Source organism: Sceloporus undulatus, chromosome 5 (genome assembly GCF_019175285.1).
Source record: "Sceloporus undulatus isolate JIND9_A2432 ecotype Alabama chromosome 5, SceUnd_v1.1, whole genome shotgun sequence".
NCBI classification, from domain to species: Eukaryota; Metazoa; Chordata; class Lepidosauria; order Squamata; family Phrynosomatidae; genus Sceloporus; species Sceloporus undulatus.
This window is the reverse complement of record NC_056526.1, coordinates 189,874,035-189,891,678: the sequence shown is the minus strand read 5'-3', so window position 1 is coordinate 189,891,678 and position 17,644 is coordinate 189,874,035. Positions and strand designations below refer to the sequence as shown.

At 41.4% G+C, this 17,644-nt stretch overlaps 1 protein-coding gene across 6 annotated transcripts in view; it reads left to right on the top strand.

The window, feature by feature from the left end:
* ALMS1 (ALMS1 centrosome and basal body associated protein) overlaps window positions 1-17,644 on the top strand; it is a 111,015-nt gene that overhangs the window by 71,171 nt on the left and 22,200 nt on the right. For 4 of the 6 annotated variants that reach the window (XM_042469045.1, XM_042469042.1, XM_042469047.1 and 1 more), the window contains exons 11-13: window positions 964-1,134; window positions 8,648-9,843; window positions 16,542-16,659. In XM_042469045.1, coding sequence (XP_042324979.1) covers window positions 964-1,134; window positions 8,648-9,843; window positions 16,542-16,659 — 1,485 coding nt within the window. Of the gene's footprint in view, window positions 1-963; window positions 1,135-8,647; window positions 9,844-13,112; window positions 13,258-16,541; window positions 16,660-17,644 lie in introns of those variants that run through there. The other 2 variants (XM_042469048.1, XM_042469046.1) reach the window with 2 other exon arrangements.

Genomic DNA, 17,644 nt, shown 5'->3' with positions numbered 1-17,644 from the left:
TACAGAGGAGGGAGACCAAAATGATCAAAGACCTGAAAACTGTCCTCCGTGAGGAACAGCTTGGGGAGCTGGTTGGGTTTAGCATGGAGATGAGAAGACAGAGCTAACATGATAGACATCATAGAATCGTAGAGTTGGAAGAGACCACAAGGGCCATCCAGTCCAACCCCCTTCTGCCATGCAGGAAATCCAAATCAAAGCATCCCTGACAGATGGCCATCCAGCCTCTGCTTAAAGACCTCCAAGGAAGGAGACTCCACTACACTCCGAGGGAGTTTGTTCCACTGTCAAACAGCCCTTACATCTCTAAATATCTGAAGTGATTTCATGTAGAAGATGGTGCAAGCTTGTTTTCTGGTGCTCTAGATACTAGAACATGAATTAGGAGATTTGAATTACAATAAAAGAGATTCTGTCCAACATTAGGAAGACCTTATTGACGGTAAGAGCTGTTTGAGAGTGTAATAGACTGCCTCAGAGGATGGTAGGCTGTCTTTCTTTGAAGGTTTTTAAACAGACTGGATGGTCACCTCTCAGGAGTTCTTGAATTTTATGGTATGTTTCGGCATTGCAGAGGGTTAGATTAAATGGCCCTTGCAGTCACTTTCCTGTCTGTGATTCTATCTGGGGATGGGCAAGAAGCCAGGTTTAGGATTGTATGAGGGGCAACAAGGGCACAGAAATGAGAGAGATGAAGCATTTTGATGGCAGAGTGCTGGACAGACCTTAGGGAAAACAAGCTGAGAGTATGAGAGACTATAGAGCAGAAGTTTGCAGGATTCAAAACTGCACTATAGAGAGAAAACTAGCATAAAGATGGAAGTGTAGCAGCCCTTCCCCTCAGGCTTTTTTGCTTACCGATACTTTTCAGCAGCTTGCTCTGATCAATGTTTTACTACTATTCTTTTATCTTCCAACTTGTCTTTCTTCTGCAATTCTTTCTGTTGCTTCCTCTCTAAACAGGATCAAATGACGCCATCCCTCCCAAATTCCCTGCACAGGTGCTTGGCTCAAGGGATGAGAATCCTCCAGATACTGGAGCTATCAAACACGGGGAGGGTATCTATAGTAAAAGGACTGTAGTAAAGGGTGCTTGGACTCAAGAAAAGGTGTCATCGTGGGAAGGTTTCAAAGGTAACTATCTTTCTGGACATCTGAGAAGAGAAGACCGAGAAGTGTCATGATAGCCATCTTTAGACACCCGAAGGGGTGTCATATACAGAATGGAGCATGCTTGTTTTCTGCTGCTCCAGAGGCTAGAACATGAGCCACTGGTCAAATTACTAGAAGATAAATTCTTTCTAAACATTAAGAAGAGTTTACTAAAATTCACGGTGCTTCTGTCAACAGGTGAATTGAAGGCATGCCCACACACACATACTTTAAAAGGAGTTTGGACAGTGGAATAAACTGCCTCAGAGGGTAGTGGAGGTCTTTTTGGAAGTCTTTAAACAAAGCTGGTTGGACGTCTTTTGGGAATGCTTTAGTTGTGTCTTCTTGCATGGCAGGGAATTGGGCTAACTGACCCATGCGGTCCGTCTTTTTGGAAGAATTTTTTAAATGATTTTTAAAAACCAAATATGTCCCCAAAGGCTCTGGGGCCCACATGTGTCCCATGGGTCCTACTTCATCCACCCTGAAGTAACTATTTAAATAATAAATAGATAAATATAGATCTTAATAATAATAATAATAATAATAATAATAATAATATTTTATTTATATACCACCTTTCCAAAGGATCAAGGCGATTTACAAAAATGCAAAAACAATTACATAAACAGTTAGATAACATATACACATCGAAAAACACATCCCCTTACCTAAACTAAAATAAGATCTTGTACCAACAAAATATTTATTTTGGCCCAGAAACCTCTTGTACATTGTGCTTCCACAAAGGTGAAGGTTTGGGTTTTTAAATTTTGAAATGGGAAAGTGAGGCAGTAATGTGGTTTTCGGATAACATGAAAAGGACATTTTTATTTTCACCAGCTTGAGACCACTAGATGGGGATGGTGATGTCTGGAAGGAAAAGAAGGTCAAAATATTAGTCCTTCCAACATCAGAGATGCTGAAACCCAGTTAAGGTTGCTGCTGCCGATGGTCTGCACAAAGGCATGCAAACAGTTTACAGGTATACCTCAGTTAACAATGGTTCTGTTCCCCTCTCAACCATGGAAACCCACTGGCTGACCTTGGGCGAGTCACACACTCTCAGCCCCAGAAAACCCCGTGATAGGTCAGCATAAGGATCTTATGGTCAACATAAATCTTAGGGTTGCCAAGTCAGAAACAACTTGAAGGCACACACAACAACAACACGTCTACAACACTTACACTCCGAATATTTTTTTTAAAAAATGATGGGCGGCTGACTTTTGTTCTGACCCTATGCTCTGCAACAGGTTTTTCTGGAGGGCCACATTAAGGAGTGGATGATAGTAGAAAGCCAAGATTTCTCACTTTATCTCAGTCCTGGGATGGAATTACTGGTCCATTACATTTGTTGTGCGTATTCCTGTCTCTGCATCAGTCATATGACAGCAAATATCCTTGGGTCTGCTAACTGTTAGCCTTCTATTTTAATAATAAAACCAGGAGAAAATTCAGCAAGCCCCTTGCTTTCCAGTAATCATTGTGACTAACTTGATCTTGGATAATAGAAAATTAGCTTGGGGACCTCCTTAAAGCTGAATCGAGGATAACTTTACAGCACAGAAGATGGCATATGTCCCTTGACTGAGTGCGTGTTTTCACTTCCTGAAGAAAGAATTACTGGATGTTTGCTTTTTCTGCTGCAGGCAGATCCTCATGCCGCTAGAGAGAAAAATAATTGCATTATACAGCATTCTGAATACTGTATGCAGGTCACAGCATAGTAACATAATTATGGCAGTTAATGAGTAAATGGTGGTCACAAGCAGCCCCATTTCAATTAGGCCTCCCCCCAAAGATCATTGCAGAATCCAGAACAGCAAGTTAATAGGGAATGAATCTTATCCTCCAGCACTTTCAACTGGACATAACAAGTAGCACACAGCTGTGTAGATTACATTGGCTGGAACAGGAGGAACTGGTGCTGTAATCCATGGCTCAGTTGAAGGTGCAGAAGAACTTGGAATGACTTGTGAGGTCTGTTATAAATGTACCTGTAAATTAGTGCCTCTCTCCCAAGTTTATGTCTATGGCTGCATCCACATTGCAGAATTAATCCAGGTTGATACCATTTTAATTGCAGTGGCTCCATGCTCTGGAATTCTGGGAGTTGTAGTTTTGTGAGACATTTAGCCTTCTCTGTCAGAGAGCTTTGGTGCCACAACCAAGTAAAGTTCCCAGAATTCCATAGCATTGAGCTATGGCAGTTAAAGTGGGTGTAAAAGGTAGTTACAGGAGAAAGGTAGGACAGGACCGACATCAAGCCAAGATGAGTAGTGGATTTTTATTTTATTTTTTGGGGTATGGGGAAAAAATAAGGGCTCTTGACCACAGATGAAGGGTAATAAGGTAATCATGAGAACCTACTTATGGCAGGGATCTCAAGTAGTGTTATAAAACTTTTTGAATTTCAGATTAATGCTTTATATTTTTACTATAACTGATTATCTGTACTGCCTATGTTTTATTCTGCATTGGGTGTTTGTGTGTGTGGCTTTTTTGCATTGTATTTTAGTATCTTATATTATTGAAAGAGTTATGTTTTATTCTGTTTGTAAAGTGCCATGTCTATGGATGGTGCCATATAAATAACAACAGCAACAACAATTACTGCTGAAGTCTACAAAAGCTCATGCTACCAACTTGTTTCTTTCAGTCTCAAAGGTGCTACAGATCTCTCTGCATACTAGTTTTCCAGACTAATGCAGCTTTACTTTTTGATGATAATGACAGTGATGATATATGTAGTATGCCAGGAAGCATACTGTCTCTTTTCAGATCACTGTCAATATACTAGAGTTTTGGATATATCTTAAGTCAGCTATTTCTCTTTCAATTCTCCTTTGAACAGCCACTGCTGTTCAGAGATCTGAGATGGTGTGTCCAAAAGGTTGTTCTGCACCTGGTTTTTGCTTATTCCCATTTTTAATGTCTTCTCCTCTCTGGCATAGAGACTGCCCTTTGTGTCCGGTGTGGACTGCTGAGGGGCATTGTAGACCAAGGATGGCATATATCATATTAGAGATGAGCGAATGAAAGCCTTTGTAATGTTATGGGTGATGTTAGGCCTGGCAATGGTTTTGTCTGAGTAAAGATGTGTAGGCAGAGTTAGATCTAGGTTTGTGGCAAGGTCTTGTTCCATGTTACTTGTCCTCTGTGTTGTGTTTCCCTCTATCTCCTTTAGCAGTGTAGAATGAACCATTCAGAGCTTTTCTTCAGTGTTGAAAGAGGAAAATGTGGAATGCAATCTCAAACAGCAGAAGAATTAGAGCAGAACAGCAAACCACTTTAGAGAGAGGGAGCGTGGACAGAATGCTTGAGCCTGCTGCATAAGCGTACAGAATCATAACCAGCTATACTTGTTCACATAAAAGTCTCAGTGCAGTCAGATACAGAAAAGCTGAGGAAGAATTCATGCCTGTGCAGCTTTGATCCCCTGCTGTAGTGCAGTGACATACACAGCTCATGAGATGTTGGTATTAGATGGAGGGACTCAGAAATGTTGGGAAAACAAGGATACTAAGATGCATGTGTCTATCATGATGAAGAAGTACAGTCTTTTCTGTCACAGGAAAATTCCCAGCCATACACAGGCAATCCAAATTCTGCAGCCCTAATCAAAACAAGCACATTTATGTTTGTACAAGCTTATCCCATGAGAGGGTCGCCATAAGTTGGAAACTATTTGAAGGCACACAACAATAGGAGTAACTAATACCTTAGAGGACAGGATCAAAATTCAAAATGACATTAATAGGTTAGAAAGCTAGGCCAAAACTAACAAAATGAATTTCAACAGGGAGAAATGTAAGGTACTACACTTAGGCAGAAAAAATGAAATGTACAGATATAGGATGGGGGACACCTGGTCTGACAATAGTAAATGTGAAAGGTATCTAGGAGTCCTAGTAGCCCACAAGCTGAACATGGAGTCAGCAATGTGATGAGACAGCTAAAAAAGCCAACGTGATTCTGGGCTGCATCAATAGTAGTGTAGCATTTAGATCAAGGGAACTCATAGTGCCACTCTATTCTGCTTTAGTCAGGCCTCACCTGGAATATTGCATCCATTTGTGGTCACCACAATTCAAGAGGGATCTTGACCAGCTGGAGTGTGTCCAGAGGAGGGTGACCAAATGGTGAAGGGTCTGGAAACCCCCAAGCCCTATGAGGACCGATTTAGGGAGATGGGCATGTTTAGTTTGGAGAAGAGAAGATTAAGAGGGGACAGGACAATCCTGTTTAATTATTTGAAGAGGTGTCATGTTGAGGATGGAGCAAGCTTGTTTTCTGCTGCTCCAGAGACTAGAATATGAAACAGTGGATGGAAGCTACAGGAAAAGAGATTCCACCTCAACATTAGGAGGAACTTCCTGACAGTAAGGGCTGTTCAACAGTAGAATATACTCCCTCAGAGTGTGGTGGAGTCTCTCTCCTTGGAGGTTTTTGAACAGAGGCCGGATGGCCATCTGTTGGGGGTGCTTTGATTGCAAGTTCCTGCATGGCAGAATGGGGTTGGACTGGATGGCCCTTGGGGTCTCTTCCAGCTCTGTGATTCTATGAACAACAAACAAGCTTATTTGTAGCTGGATGAGAGACCCTTTCCTGACTTCTGCTTCCCAGTGTATGTTTCTAGAGGCCCTGATCTGCTTTGGAACATTTCTTTTCCAACATGGTAACATTATAAGATACTTCACTTCAGCACAGCAATGGACAGTTAACTGATTAGCTAGCAGAACTCTCTTCTTTGAGCAAATTTTATTTTCTTGCTGGGAGGAGCTTGCATCTTCAGTTGCCTTGTTGAATTATACCAAAAATGTCTCTGGTAGGCAGTCCAGTTCTTTATTTATTTGTGGTACCTGGTTTAGAGATATCCTGGAGGCCCTGTTTTAACTCTCATCATAGCCATGGTTAGATTTACTATGATAAATCTATTTTAATTATTTTCACAAGTCATCTAAATTGGAGATCCTCAGCACAACATGGGCAGATAATTCCACAAGTAGAAGAAACCATGCCTTCCTTGATGGAGTCTATCCATCTGGAGTGTAGTCTTTCTCTTTTTCTTTCTGCCCTCCATTTTTCAAAGCTTTAATGTTTTTTTTCCCTAGTGAGATAGGTCTTCTCATGATATGTCTGAAATACAATAGTCTTAGTTTAGCAATCTTGGCTTCTAGGGAGAATTTAGGCATAATTTGCTCTAGGAGCAAATTAATTTGTCTTTTTAGCAGTCCATGGTATCCATAGAACTCTCCTCCAGCACCACATTTCAAATGAGTTGATTTTCTTCCTATCAGCTTTCTTCACTGGTTAGCTTTCACAACCATACATAGAAGTTGAAAGTACCATGGCATGGACCATCCTTACTTTAGTCTTCTTCTTTTATTCAAACAAAAAACGAATCTTAATATAAAACACATACATAGGGTTACAACATCACAAAAAGTGCAAACATTACAACCCCCCCCCCCAAAAAAAGCTCATCTGCTTCTACATCTACAACTACAAAAACTATACACTACTACAACAATATTAACTTCTAAGGACAAGGTTTAACAAATGACTTCCAATCTGCCAGTTCATTGTTTCAACTAATTCAAAGAATCATAGAATCATAGTGTTAGAAGAGACCACAAGGGCCATCCAGTCCAACCTCCTGCCATGTAGGAACCCTCCATCGAATCATCCTCGACAGATGGCCATCCAGCCTCTGTTTGAAGACCTCGAAGAAAGGAGACTCCACTACACTGTGAGGGAGTCTGTTTCACTGTCAAACAGCCCTTACTGTCAGGAAGTTCCTCCTAATGTTGAGCTGGAATCTCTTTTCCTGTGGCTTGCATCCATTGCTCCGGGTCCTGTTCTCTGGAGCAGCAGAAAACAAGCTTGTTTCCTCCTCAGTATGACACCCCTTCAAGTATTTAAACAGGGCTATCATATCACCTCTTAACCTTCTCTTCTCCAGGCTAAATATCCCCAGCTCCCTAAGTCTCTCTTCATAGGGCTTCATGGTTTCCAGACCCTTCACCTTCTTAGTTGCCGTCCTTTGGACATGCTCCAGTTTCTCAATGTCCTTTTGGAATTGTAGTGCCCAGAACTGGACACAGTATTCCAGGTGGGTCCTGACCAAAGCAGAATAGAGTGACACTATTCCTTCTCTTGATCTAGACACTATACTTCTATTGATGCATTGGCCTTGTTAGTTGCCGCATCACACTGTTGACTCATGTTCAACTTGTGGTCTACTTGGACTCCCAGATCCCTTTCACACGTCATTACATTTAGCCAGGTATCCCCCATCCTATATTTGTGCATTTCATTTTTCCACCCTAAGTGCAGTACCTTACAATTCTCCATGTTGAATTTCATTTTGTTAGCTTTGGCCCAGCTTTCTAGTCTAATTCAGATCATTTTGAATGTTGATCCTGTCCTCTGGAGTATTAGCTATTCCTCCTAATTTGGTGTCATGTGCAAATTTGATAAGTATGCCCCCAATTCTGTCATCCAAGTCATTGATGAAGATGTTGAATAGCACTGGGCCCAGAACAGAGCCCTATGGGACCCACTTCTCTCCAGGATGAAGAGGAGACATTGTTGACCACCCTTTGGGTTCGGCTGGTCAACCAATTACAAATACATATAACAGTTGCCTTGTTAATTGTCAGTTATACTTCCCTAATTTCCCCTAAGGAAAATAAATAAATAAAAATTAACCAAATTCTAATACTAGTGTCAGTTTTTAATACATGATACACTACTTAAAAATACAGTCAGTACTATTCTGCAATCCTAAACTGAATATTTCTTCCAATTTCTTCTTCCAGTAATCAACCACTAGTTTCCATTCATTTAACTTAAGTACTAATACCTAACATTCAGTGAAGTATCCTTATAGTTCAAGAGCTTGTCTAGTTCCTTCATAGCTGCCCTTCTAAGTCCTTGCCGTCTTCTGATTTCTTTGGCCTACTGCAAATCTTTTCATGAGATAATCCCAAATTCTCTTGGTTTGAGAAAAAATAGTCTTTGTTCTTTACAGTATTTACAATTTTATAAACCTCTGTTGTGCATTTCCTTAATTTTTCTTTCTTTTACTAAAATATTTCTCTGTAGACAAGTCTTTCTTTGTAATGAACATGTTCCAGTCTCCAGGCCATTTTAGCCAGATGCTACATTGTGTTCCTTTTTAAAGAAGGGGCAAATGTATGGTTTGTTGGTTATTTTTTAGCAGAGTGGGCATCAGTTTTCATCCCAGAATGCACAGGGATATTTTTAACAACTGTTGAAATCAAAGGATGTTTTCTAAGTGCAGTTTGTAATGTACTGTTGACGTGGTTATTTGGAGTGGGCATGTATAACGTATGCCTTGAGTTAGTGAGGCAAGAGCATGCTGAATTTAGAATGGAAATGATTGTGCAGAGCAAGTAGCTTTTTCTTTCTAGCTGAACATGATGACTAAAATATCTCATTTTGTCTGTCTTTCCCCTCTGTATAGAAAGTGCTGATATCAAAAAAGCCCTTGAATCTGTCAAAACGATCCATTCAGTCTTCAAGCCTGGTGAGTTTTACCTGCACCACCCAGTGCCTCTGCAGCATGAAATTGACTTTCTTCCTAGAAGTGATTCCTTGAGGCAGTGTTCAGTACAGGAGCGTCCAGCCCCATCTTCTAAAGACTTCTTCCAGCACAAGGAAATGACAGAGAGAAGGCAGGTCCCTTCCTCTCTACCTCACCGGAAAAAAGAGGAGCGGTTTTCCCCACTGACTGCTGAACTAGACTACAGTTTTGTTGAGGGGTCAAGGTTCAGCAAGCCTTCTGAGACAGACTCACCAAGAAGAGAATCAGGTCAACCTGACAGGAGGAAAACAGGTCATGAAACGGCAAAAGAGCCGCTTTCACCAGGCACTCAAAGGACTGGCTTAAAAGAGAAGCAGGTGGCTGATCACCCAGTGATGCAGAGCACTTATTTTACTGGCAGTTTGGATGAACTGTGGACTAAATACTTAGAGCGCCAGAAGCAGCCACTGCAACGTATCGCTGATAGCAGTGGCAGAAATGAGCTGTCTCTGGTAGAGCGACTTGATCGATTAGCAAGACTCTTGCAAAACCCTGTTAGGCACTCACTAGTAGTGCCTTCCAAGGATGAGCAGAGCAGTGTCCAAGAGGAGATGAAGAGAAAAGAGCCAAAGAAGACAAAATCCCAAGGAAGAGTGGCATATAGAAGTAACTTGGCATCCCATAGTAAGGTAAAAGAGAGCCCAGAAATTGTCGGCAGTGCACAGTTATCAAAATCCAGGTTTCATAATATTGGAGCTACCACAGCTGTTGACCTCAGGGATAAAGAGAAGTGCCAGGACTTTGAGAGTCTGAGTGACGCCTCTTCAGAGATGAGGCCTGTCAAAGACTCCAGTGTTTTAAGTGGCAACACCTCTGAATCAGGGGTGACTCAGCTGGAGACAGAAAGTGCCAGTAGGACAGAAGCGAGTGGTTCTGTTTCCACCATTGACACAGCCAGGTTGATCAGGGCTTTTGGACAGGACCGAGTGCACATCTCTCCCAAACTCTCTCAGTTGTACAGCAACATCAGCCTTCAGAAGACTCGCTCTGAGAAGTGGACCAAGGGAAGCCGTAAATCTAGGACCACAGATCACCCAAATATGGCCCGTGCGGTGCCAGCAGGAAAGAACACGCAGGTATGTGATTGGCTTGTCTGACAGGCAAACCAGCGTGTAACCGTTTATTTATTCTTTTATTTATTCACTGAGACTTCCAGAATGCAAAATCCAAAATCTCTGGAGGACCAGAGACTGAGTATTGGTGGACTAGGCCAGTTTATTCTCCCAACACCCCACTCCATCCCTCAATTTATTTTAAGGAGGTAGCATGGATCCAAACTTTGGAGTTCACCAAGGTGACAAAGGGTGGAGAGATAGTTTGCCCTATCTTCCAGTTAACACTGTCATTCACTGTTAACCTGGGCTGTCAAATGAGTGGTGTGATAGTCTGAGTGTTGGACTGCAGCTGGAGATCAGGGTTTGATTCCCCACTCAGCCATGGAAACCCACTGGGTGACTTTGGGTAAGTCAGACACTCTCAGCCCCAGAAAACTCTGCAGGAGGTTTGCCTTGTAATTGCCATAAGTCAGAAACAAAATGAAGGCACACCGCAACAGCACCACCACCAACAGCTCTTTGTCTCCATGTAATTATGTACATTTGAGTCTGTGCCATAGTGGTTTGAGTGCTGGACTGCAACTCTGGAGACCAGGGTTCAATTCCCAGCTCAGCCATGAGGCCTTGGGGAAGTCACACTCTCTCATCCTCAGAGAAAGGCAATGATAAACCTCCTCTGAATGAATCTTGCCAAGAAAACCCCATGATAGGTTCACCTTAAGGTTGGTGTAAGTTGGAAACGACTTTAAGACACACACACACACACACACACACAACTTTCTATTTGTGTGTGTTATCCCATGAATATCCTATAGAAACTTTGAGGGCAGTAATTGGTCTCCCACCCCCTCCACGCACAAACCTACATACAGCTGTCTCCTGCTTTGCCTCCAAATTGAATTAAGGTGCTTGAAATGTGGAAATGGAAGCTTCAGCATCTGATTTACTGAGACTAATGAATGTGCATCAATGTTCCTCTTTTATCGCACAACTTTGGTTTACCATTAAAAGTTATTAATAGATGCTAATTACTTCAATAGGACTCAAAATCTACTCTGCTTTCCTAATTAAAAAATTAAATGTGACAAAGTTTGTTGTAATAGCTGATTGCTACATTATGGGAAAAATAAAGAAATGTTGTCATTAATTGCCATGGCACTTAAGCAACAGTCATCCCTATTTACATAACGATTAAGATTTGCGTAGTTTCATTTTTTCCTGCACAAAATTTTCCTGCCTCTGAGCTTAGTCTTTATTTAAAAAGCAGCACCAGAAACATCATCTACTTGCCAATAAATTATTTTACAAGATGAGAAGGAGCCATGGCTGCCTGTCAAAAACTGCCGTACTGTGGCACCTTAAATAATTACGTATTTATTGGATGCACAAAATAAGCTTTTGCCTGCAAAAGCTCATGCCATCATAAATTTCTGCATCTTTAAGGTCTCACAGAGCCCTTAAACTGTTCAAACAAAAACAACTACTTCTACTTCTGTGTGTGAGGCGGATTTATTACTTGTTAGACTTCTGCATTTTAATGTCTATCTGTCTCTTAATTTGGCTCATTTAGGAGGCAGAAATGAATGAATAGCCACAAAATGGATTGGTGGGACTGGCTCACCCATTTAACCCAGTGTAAGGAGTCTAGGGTTTCGCGGTTCATTCAGTGAACCATAAGCAGTGTCCTGTGTGCTCAAGTTTACCCTCCTCCTTTTCATATGTATGTTATCCTCTGCTCTCTCACACAAACAGCTTTTTCTGGTTGCCATTACCACACGGTGTTGAAGTTTGGGCTATAGTTCCTTTGGGAACATACTCAATGGCTAACCTACTAGATGGCTGCTTTCTAAATCATCATTATACTTGGCTTTTGTTGATTATCAACTAAGTGAGATGTCTTTTTGGAAGACTGGATTTTAGCCAGTGTTACATGGGGGGCCCAGGAGCCATGAACAACACTGGAGACATGGGATGGCCAGAGGATATGGTCAGACAGAGCATAATCGAGGGCAATACTACTCTATGTGGTGGTCAAGTGCTGGTCTAGAAGACATTGACTACAGCAGTGGTTCCCAAACTCTGGTTCTGCAGATATTTTGGACTTCAGCTTCCAGAATTCCTGACTGTTGGTAAAGCTGGCTAGGGCTTCTGGGAGGTTAAGTCCAAAACACCTGAAGGACCAGAGTTTGAGAATCATTGGACTCCAGCCAGATTCCTGGTGAGTTTCCAGGAAACAAACATTGGTAGAAAAATGGGTATAAATACGGTACCCATCCTTGGCACATTGCAAGAAAGTGCTGTATATACTCTAGAGACTAGAAAATTGAGGCAAAATATTGACCCCCAAAAAACTTGAGTCGACTTATCCATGGGTTATTGCAAATACAGTACTTTAACTCTTATTAAAAAGGACCTATCCCCTGGTAAAAGGCAAGCGCATAATCTGCCTTGGAAGCCCCGTGCTACTCTTTCTCCCATTCCGCCATTAGTATGAGCACAGTTACACTTGCTGGAATTTTGTAAGTTCTTGGGCATTATTTTCCTTTCCTTTATCCTTTAGATCCTTTGTTACATGTTCCTAGGTTTTACCCTTGACTTATGCATGAGTTGTATTAAAATCCATAATTTTGGTCCTAAAACCTGCCCTCAGTTTATACATGAGGTTGTGCATATATGGTAATTGCTGCTCCCCCACACTAGATAGCTTGGAAAGCACTGGTCTCGGGCAGTGGTTCTTGATCTTTTGCCCGTCACAGATTTCCTGGAATTCAACTCCCAGAATTGACCATTAGCCATGCTGGGTGAGGCTTCTGGGAACTGAAGTCAAGACCTCTGTGGAGTAATAGAGGCTGCCAGCCACAGGCCTAGGGCAACGTATAACTTGAAGAGTATTCACTTAAGAGTCAGGAGTAGACTATGATCTCAAAATGAACCAGCATGACAGGATTCAGAATTAGAAACTTCTGTGTAAGGCATTTTTAGGTAATTACACACCTGGCTGATTAGGTGTCAGCTAGATTATAATATCTAGACTAGCATGTGAGTTCCTGAGTCAACACTTAAAAGAAGAACTGAAAATGTTGAGAGGATTCAGAGAAGAGACAAAAGAAAAGATTTTAAGAGTTCAGTGAAAAGCTGGAAGACTATTGGTATATTTACCCCATGGGGAAAATAAAGGGGGAGGATCATTTGCAAAGATTCACTAAGGAAAGAGTAAGAATGGCTTTAAATTGGGTAGACATAGACTGTTTAGGTAAGGAGTGCTTTAATTTTCTCATTGTTAATGACAGAGATGGAGACCTGCTAAATTCACACTTACCTGAAACGGTATATAAACCACAATGTCATGATCCTGGAGTATCTGCGTGTCTGAATTTGTTGTGCATTGTGTTAGGAAGAACTGCTTGCAAAATTGGATGAATTAAGCAAAATAGAAATGCAGGTGAGAATATATATGACTTTTCATGCTGACTTTTTTAGTTCGCAAATGAACGTAGAAGTTTCTTGCCATATAAATAATTACTGCTGAGTGCTTTTTTTCTTAACAGTTAGGAATTTACAAATCTTTAAGAAGGGTATAGATCTTCCTAATTTCTGATATGATGGGCCTTGGGCTGCGTCCCACTTGGTAGCACATCGGAGCTAAGCTATTCATCATTGTTGTTGCCTTGCCTGGTTTTTTTGCAAGGTACAAATTCTTGCCTAAGCCATTTATGCCTTTGGAGACTGTAATGCTGGGCTGATGTTTAGAGGGCATTCAGCTGCCTTAGGTGGTATCTTTAAACCTCCCTCTCATCTCTTTATACACCTGTTCTATGTATTTCTAGTTGTCAAATCCAGCAAGATACCAAAATTCAGAAACTCAGGCTCAGTAGTAAAAACGTACTGTACTAGAAAAATTAGAGGTCCGGTCTGGTGACTTTCATTGTCAGAACTGACCAGCAAACATTACAATCACATAATTAAACTAAACACAATTCAAATTTCAGGCCGGCTTAATTCTTATTTGTTAAAATCAATGAAAACATTTCTCTTTCCTTTCCCACACCATCCCTTTCTCTTGGTTGTTGGAGCCAGAGGCTTTTTTACAAATGACCTTAGGCGAGGTCGCCTCCTTACCTGCCTTATCTCAGCGCTTGTCTCTGAGCTCACAGTTCTAAAACATACTATTACTACTGCATATCCCATCACTGTATTATAACAAGATGAAAGCATGTGCAACTCTTGACATGAATAGGATTCAGATAAGAATGAGGCAGGAAGAAAGAATCCTCATTCTCCCTTTAGCTCCTCTCCACCTATTCTCTTTACTGCATGTGTCATCTAAGTAAGTCTCAACATTTTACTTGTTGTAATTACTTATATATTACTTATAAATTAGTTTTCTGTGGGTTTTCCAGGCTCTGTGGCTGTGTTCTGGAAGAATTTATTCCTGACGTTTCACCTGCATCTGTGGCCCTCTGAAGATGCCAACTGTAGATGCAGACGAAACGTCAGGAATAAATTATTCCAGAACGTGGCCACAGAGCCGAGAAAACTCACAGAACACTATGGAAGCCAGACATGAAAGCCTTCAACTTCATACTTATAAATTGCTTATAGTAATTTACTTATATATTGTCAACTGACGTAAAGCAGCTTCTTGTCTCATTTGTTCACACAACATCCTTGTGAGGGAAGTCATTTAGGTCCCATTCGCAGAAGCAAACTGCAGCAAGGAGGCAAGTTACAAAGTGGTAGCTTTTAGAACTATTTCTCAAGAGGAGCGTTGACTGTTTTTTATTGCTTTCTTGTTATTTATTTCATGTTTTTAAAACAACTGCACATTGCTTTGAGAGCCCTAGTGAGTTGAGAGGAACCACTTAGAATTACAACAAGTTTCTACATCCATTTTTAAACACAGAGAAATGATAATGATCATTATAATTAGTATTTATTTGTGTGGGAGAGGGAATGCTCTTCATGCAATTTGTGTGTGGTGCCTTGCCATGCAGATGTGCCACTTTTCCCTACATCTAACTACAGTAGTTTCTCAAGGTGGTCATAATGGTACCTTCAGAGTTGCATGAGGCTTTTTCCATTGGAACTTTGGCCTGAGGAGCATCTTCCATGTGGTCCCCATGGTCCTTGTTGTGCAGAAACCCAGGCCTGAATTATCCCTCTCGAAGGTAATATAAAAATTAATTAAATTACAGTGACCTGTCTGTATCTGTAGATTCTGCATCCATGGATTCAACCATCCAGAGCTTGAAAATATTTAGAAATATATAGAAATTCCAAAATGCAAACCTTGATTTTGCCATTTTGTATAAGGGATACCATTTTACTATGCCATTGTATATAATGGGACTTGAGCATCCAGGAATTCTGATATCTGGTGGGTCCTGGAACCAAACTCCAGCAGATACCAAGGGCCCACTGTAATTAATTTTGTGCAACTGGGAATAGTGTTTAATTTCTGCATGTTTGGAAGGTAAAAGCGTGCGACTTGCTCAAGGCTCCCCATAGCTGGAATTACATCTGAACACGGATTTATTTAATATTTATTTCTCCCAGAATATGATTCAAGGCAGCTTATAACCTCTTAAAAACACAGCACTCTAAAACTCTTAGTACAAAAATCAAAATACAATTAAACCAACTTCTGTTTTAAAAACACACGTTAAAAACATAAGTTAAAAGATCTTTTAAGCTCCATCTACTGCAGCACATTAAAGACTAAATAAAAAAGTCTTTGCCTGCTGGTGGAATGACAGCAGGGAGTGGACCAGCCAGATCCTTTGGGGAAGGGAGTTCATCAACTTGGGAGCAGCCATGGAGAAGACTCTCTCTCGTGCCCTCACCAAACTTGCTTGTGATGGTGATGGGGCTGAGAGATAGCCCTGTTCAGAAGCTCTTAAAGCTTGGGTAGGCTAAACATTGGGATTTTGTGGTTCAAGCCCGAAACTAGACCTCCTCAATTTGAAGCTTGGGGTTAGAACTCCTGGAGGGAGGGAGAGAATGTGCACACTTATCTCCAAACCCCTTCATCTGTATTCTTGATCTTCTTGTGTATCAGAATGAATTTCTAAGGCAAGGAGTCTTGTCAGTCCATGGGAACTGTCTGCTTGATAGAAAATTCTGTATTTCTGGATGAAAAGGGCAAAACTAGAGAGCTCGCTGTTGCTGTCTCTCCCCTTCTATTGTGACAAAAATTGTGGAGCATCTGAAGAAGGCTGCTAATCTCCAGTGAATGAGGAAGAATCTGAAGGAGGTTGTCTGTCTGTCTGTCTGTCTATATTCACTATGGCTAGTGGGCACATACAGAGATAACAAGGAGAATGGTTAGGGGGCTTAATGCTCTAAAAGGATTTATTGTTGTATGCCTTCCAGTTTCCAACTTATGACAACCCTAAGGGGAACCTATCAGGAGGTTTTCTTGGTAAGATTTGTTCAGAGGAGGTTTGCCATTGCCTTCCCCTAAGACTGAGAGCATGTGACTTGCCCAAGCTCACCCAGTGGGTTTCACGGCCAAACTGGGAATCGAACCCTGGTCTCCAAGTCTCCATAGTCATAGTCCAATGCTCAAACTACTGTCCCTCGCTGGGTCTCTAAAAGGGTAACTGGTTGGTTTACACATGTGATATGTATAAGAGAGAAGTAGAGACTGATTCTCAGAGTGCCAAATTAACTTTCAAGCCTTTAAAATCCTTATGCCTGCTTTCCCCCCTCTCTTTTAGGCAACAGACTCTTTCATTTCATCAGATTCAGTTTCAACTGCCGGTGGTTCCCGAGGACCCAGCTCAGCTCTCAGTAGCAAGAGGAGCACACGGATGTTAAACAAGGCCGTTCAGGCAGGTGAGTTGCTTAGATCTGAATCCTCCCCCATATCAGGTGGCAGGCACTCTTATCTTTTTGTTGAGATTTTCCTCCAAGTTCTTCTAGTCAGCCAGGTTTGTTCCCAGAGCAGTCTCTTTTTTGCACGTCTTTACAGTTCAACTGATTTCACAAAAGAATAGCAAACTGAACTCAAAGGGAACGGCACTTCTCTTGTCTGTACAGGCTTCTTCGGTATCAGCAGGCAATTCCTTTGTTCTTACTGTGGGCTTTCTAAACTCTTGCCTCCTAATAAATCTTGGTCAGAGGACTGATTTGTTCCACGGGGTATTTCTCTCGCTTGCAAGGGCAGCCAGAAACTTTGACATTGCTTCAGGTAAGCGTCAGTTCTTCTTCTTAGATGATTCAAGGGCTGATTCTCCCTGGAGTTTTGCTCTATATTTGAAGTGAATTTTTCTTTGTTTGTTTCTGTGATGTCTGATCTGGGGCAAGACCCGTTCAAAAATGGAGGCACGTTGCACATTTGAAGAATAGCCTTGCCACCTCTTTACACTGGGGCTAGATATAATTGCCAGTTAGTTTCAGGGCCATACAGTACTAACAAGAAGAACTAAAGTGGTTTGGTCACACCTCACCGAGAAAACTTTGGTTCTGGGCACCATGGTTCAAAAACATTGTTAACAACTTGGGATGTATTTAGAGGAGGGCTGCCAAGATAGTAAAAGGTCAGGAGACCCAGCCCTCTGGACACCTCTCAGCTTGTTAAGGTTTTAGAGATCTGGGAAATGTTTAGCCTAGAGACAAGAAGACTGTAAGAGATGATGTGATAGGCATATTAGACACCTAAAAGGGAGGATATCATGTAGAAAATGGGGTGAGCTAGTTTTCAACTGTTCCAGAGACTAGAATGTGAATTGGTGGATTCACATTACAAGAAAACAGATGCCACTTAAACATTAGGAAGGTTTATTAGGTAGTGGACTATTTTTGTTTGGAAGCCTTCAAA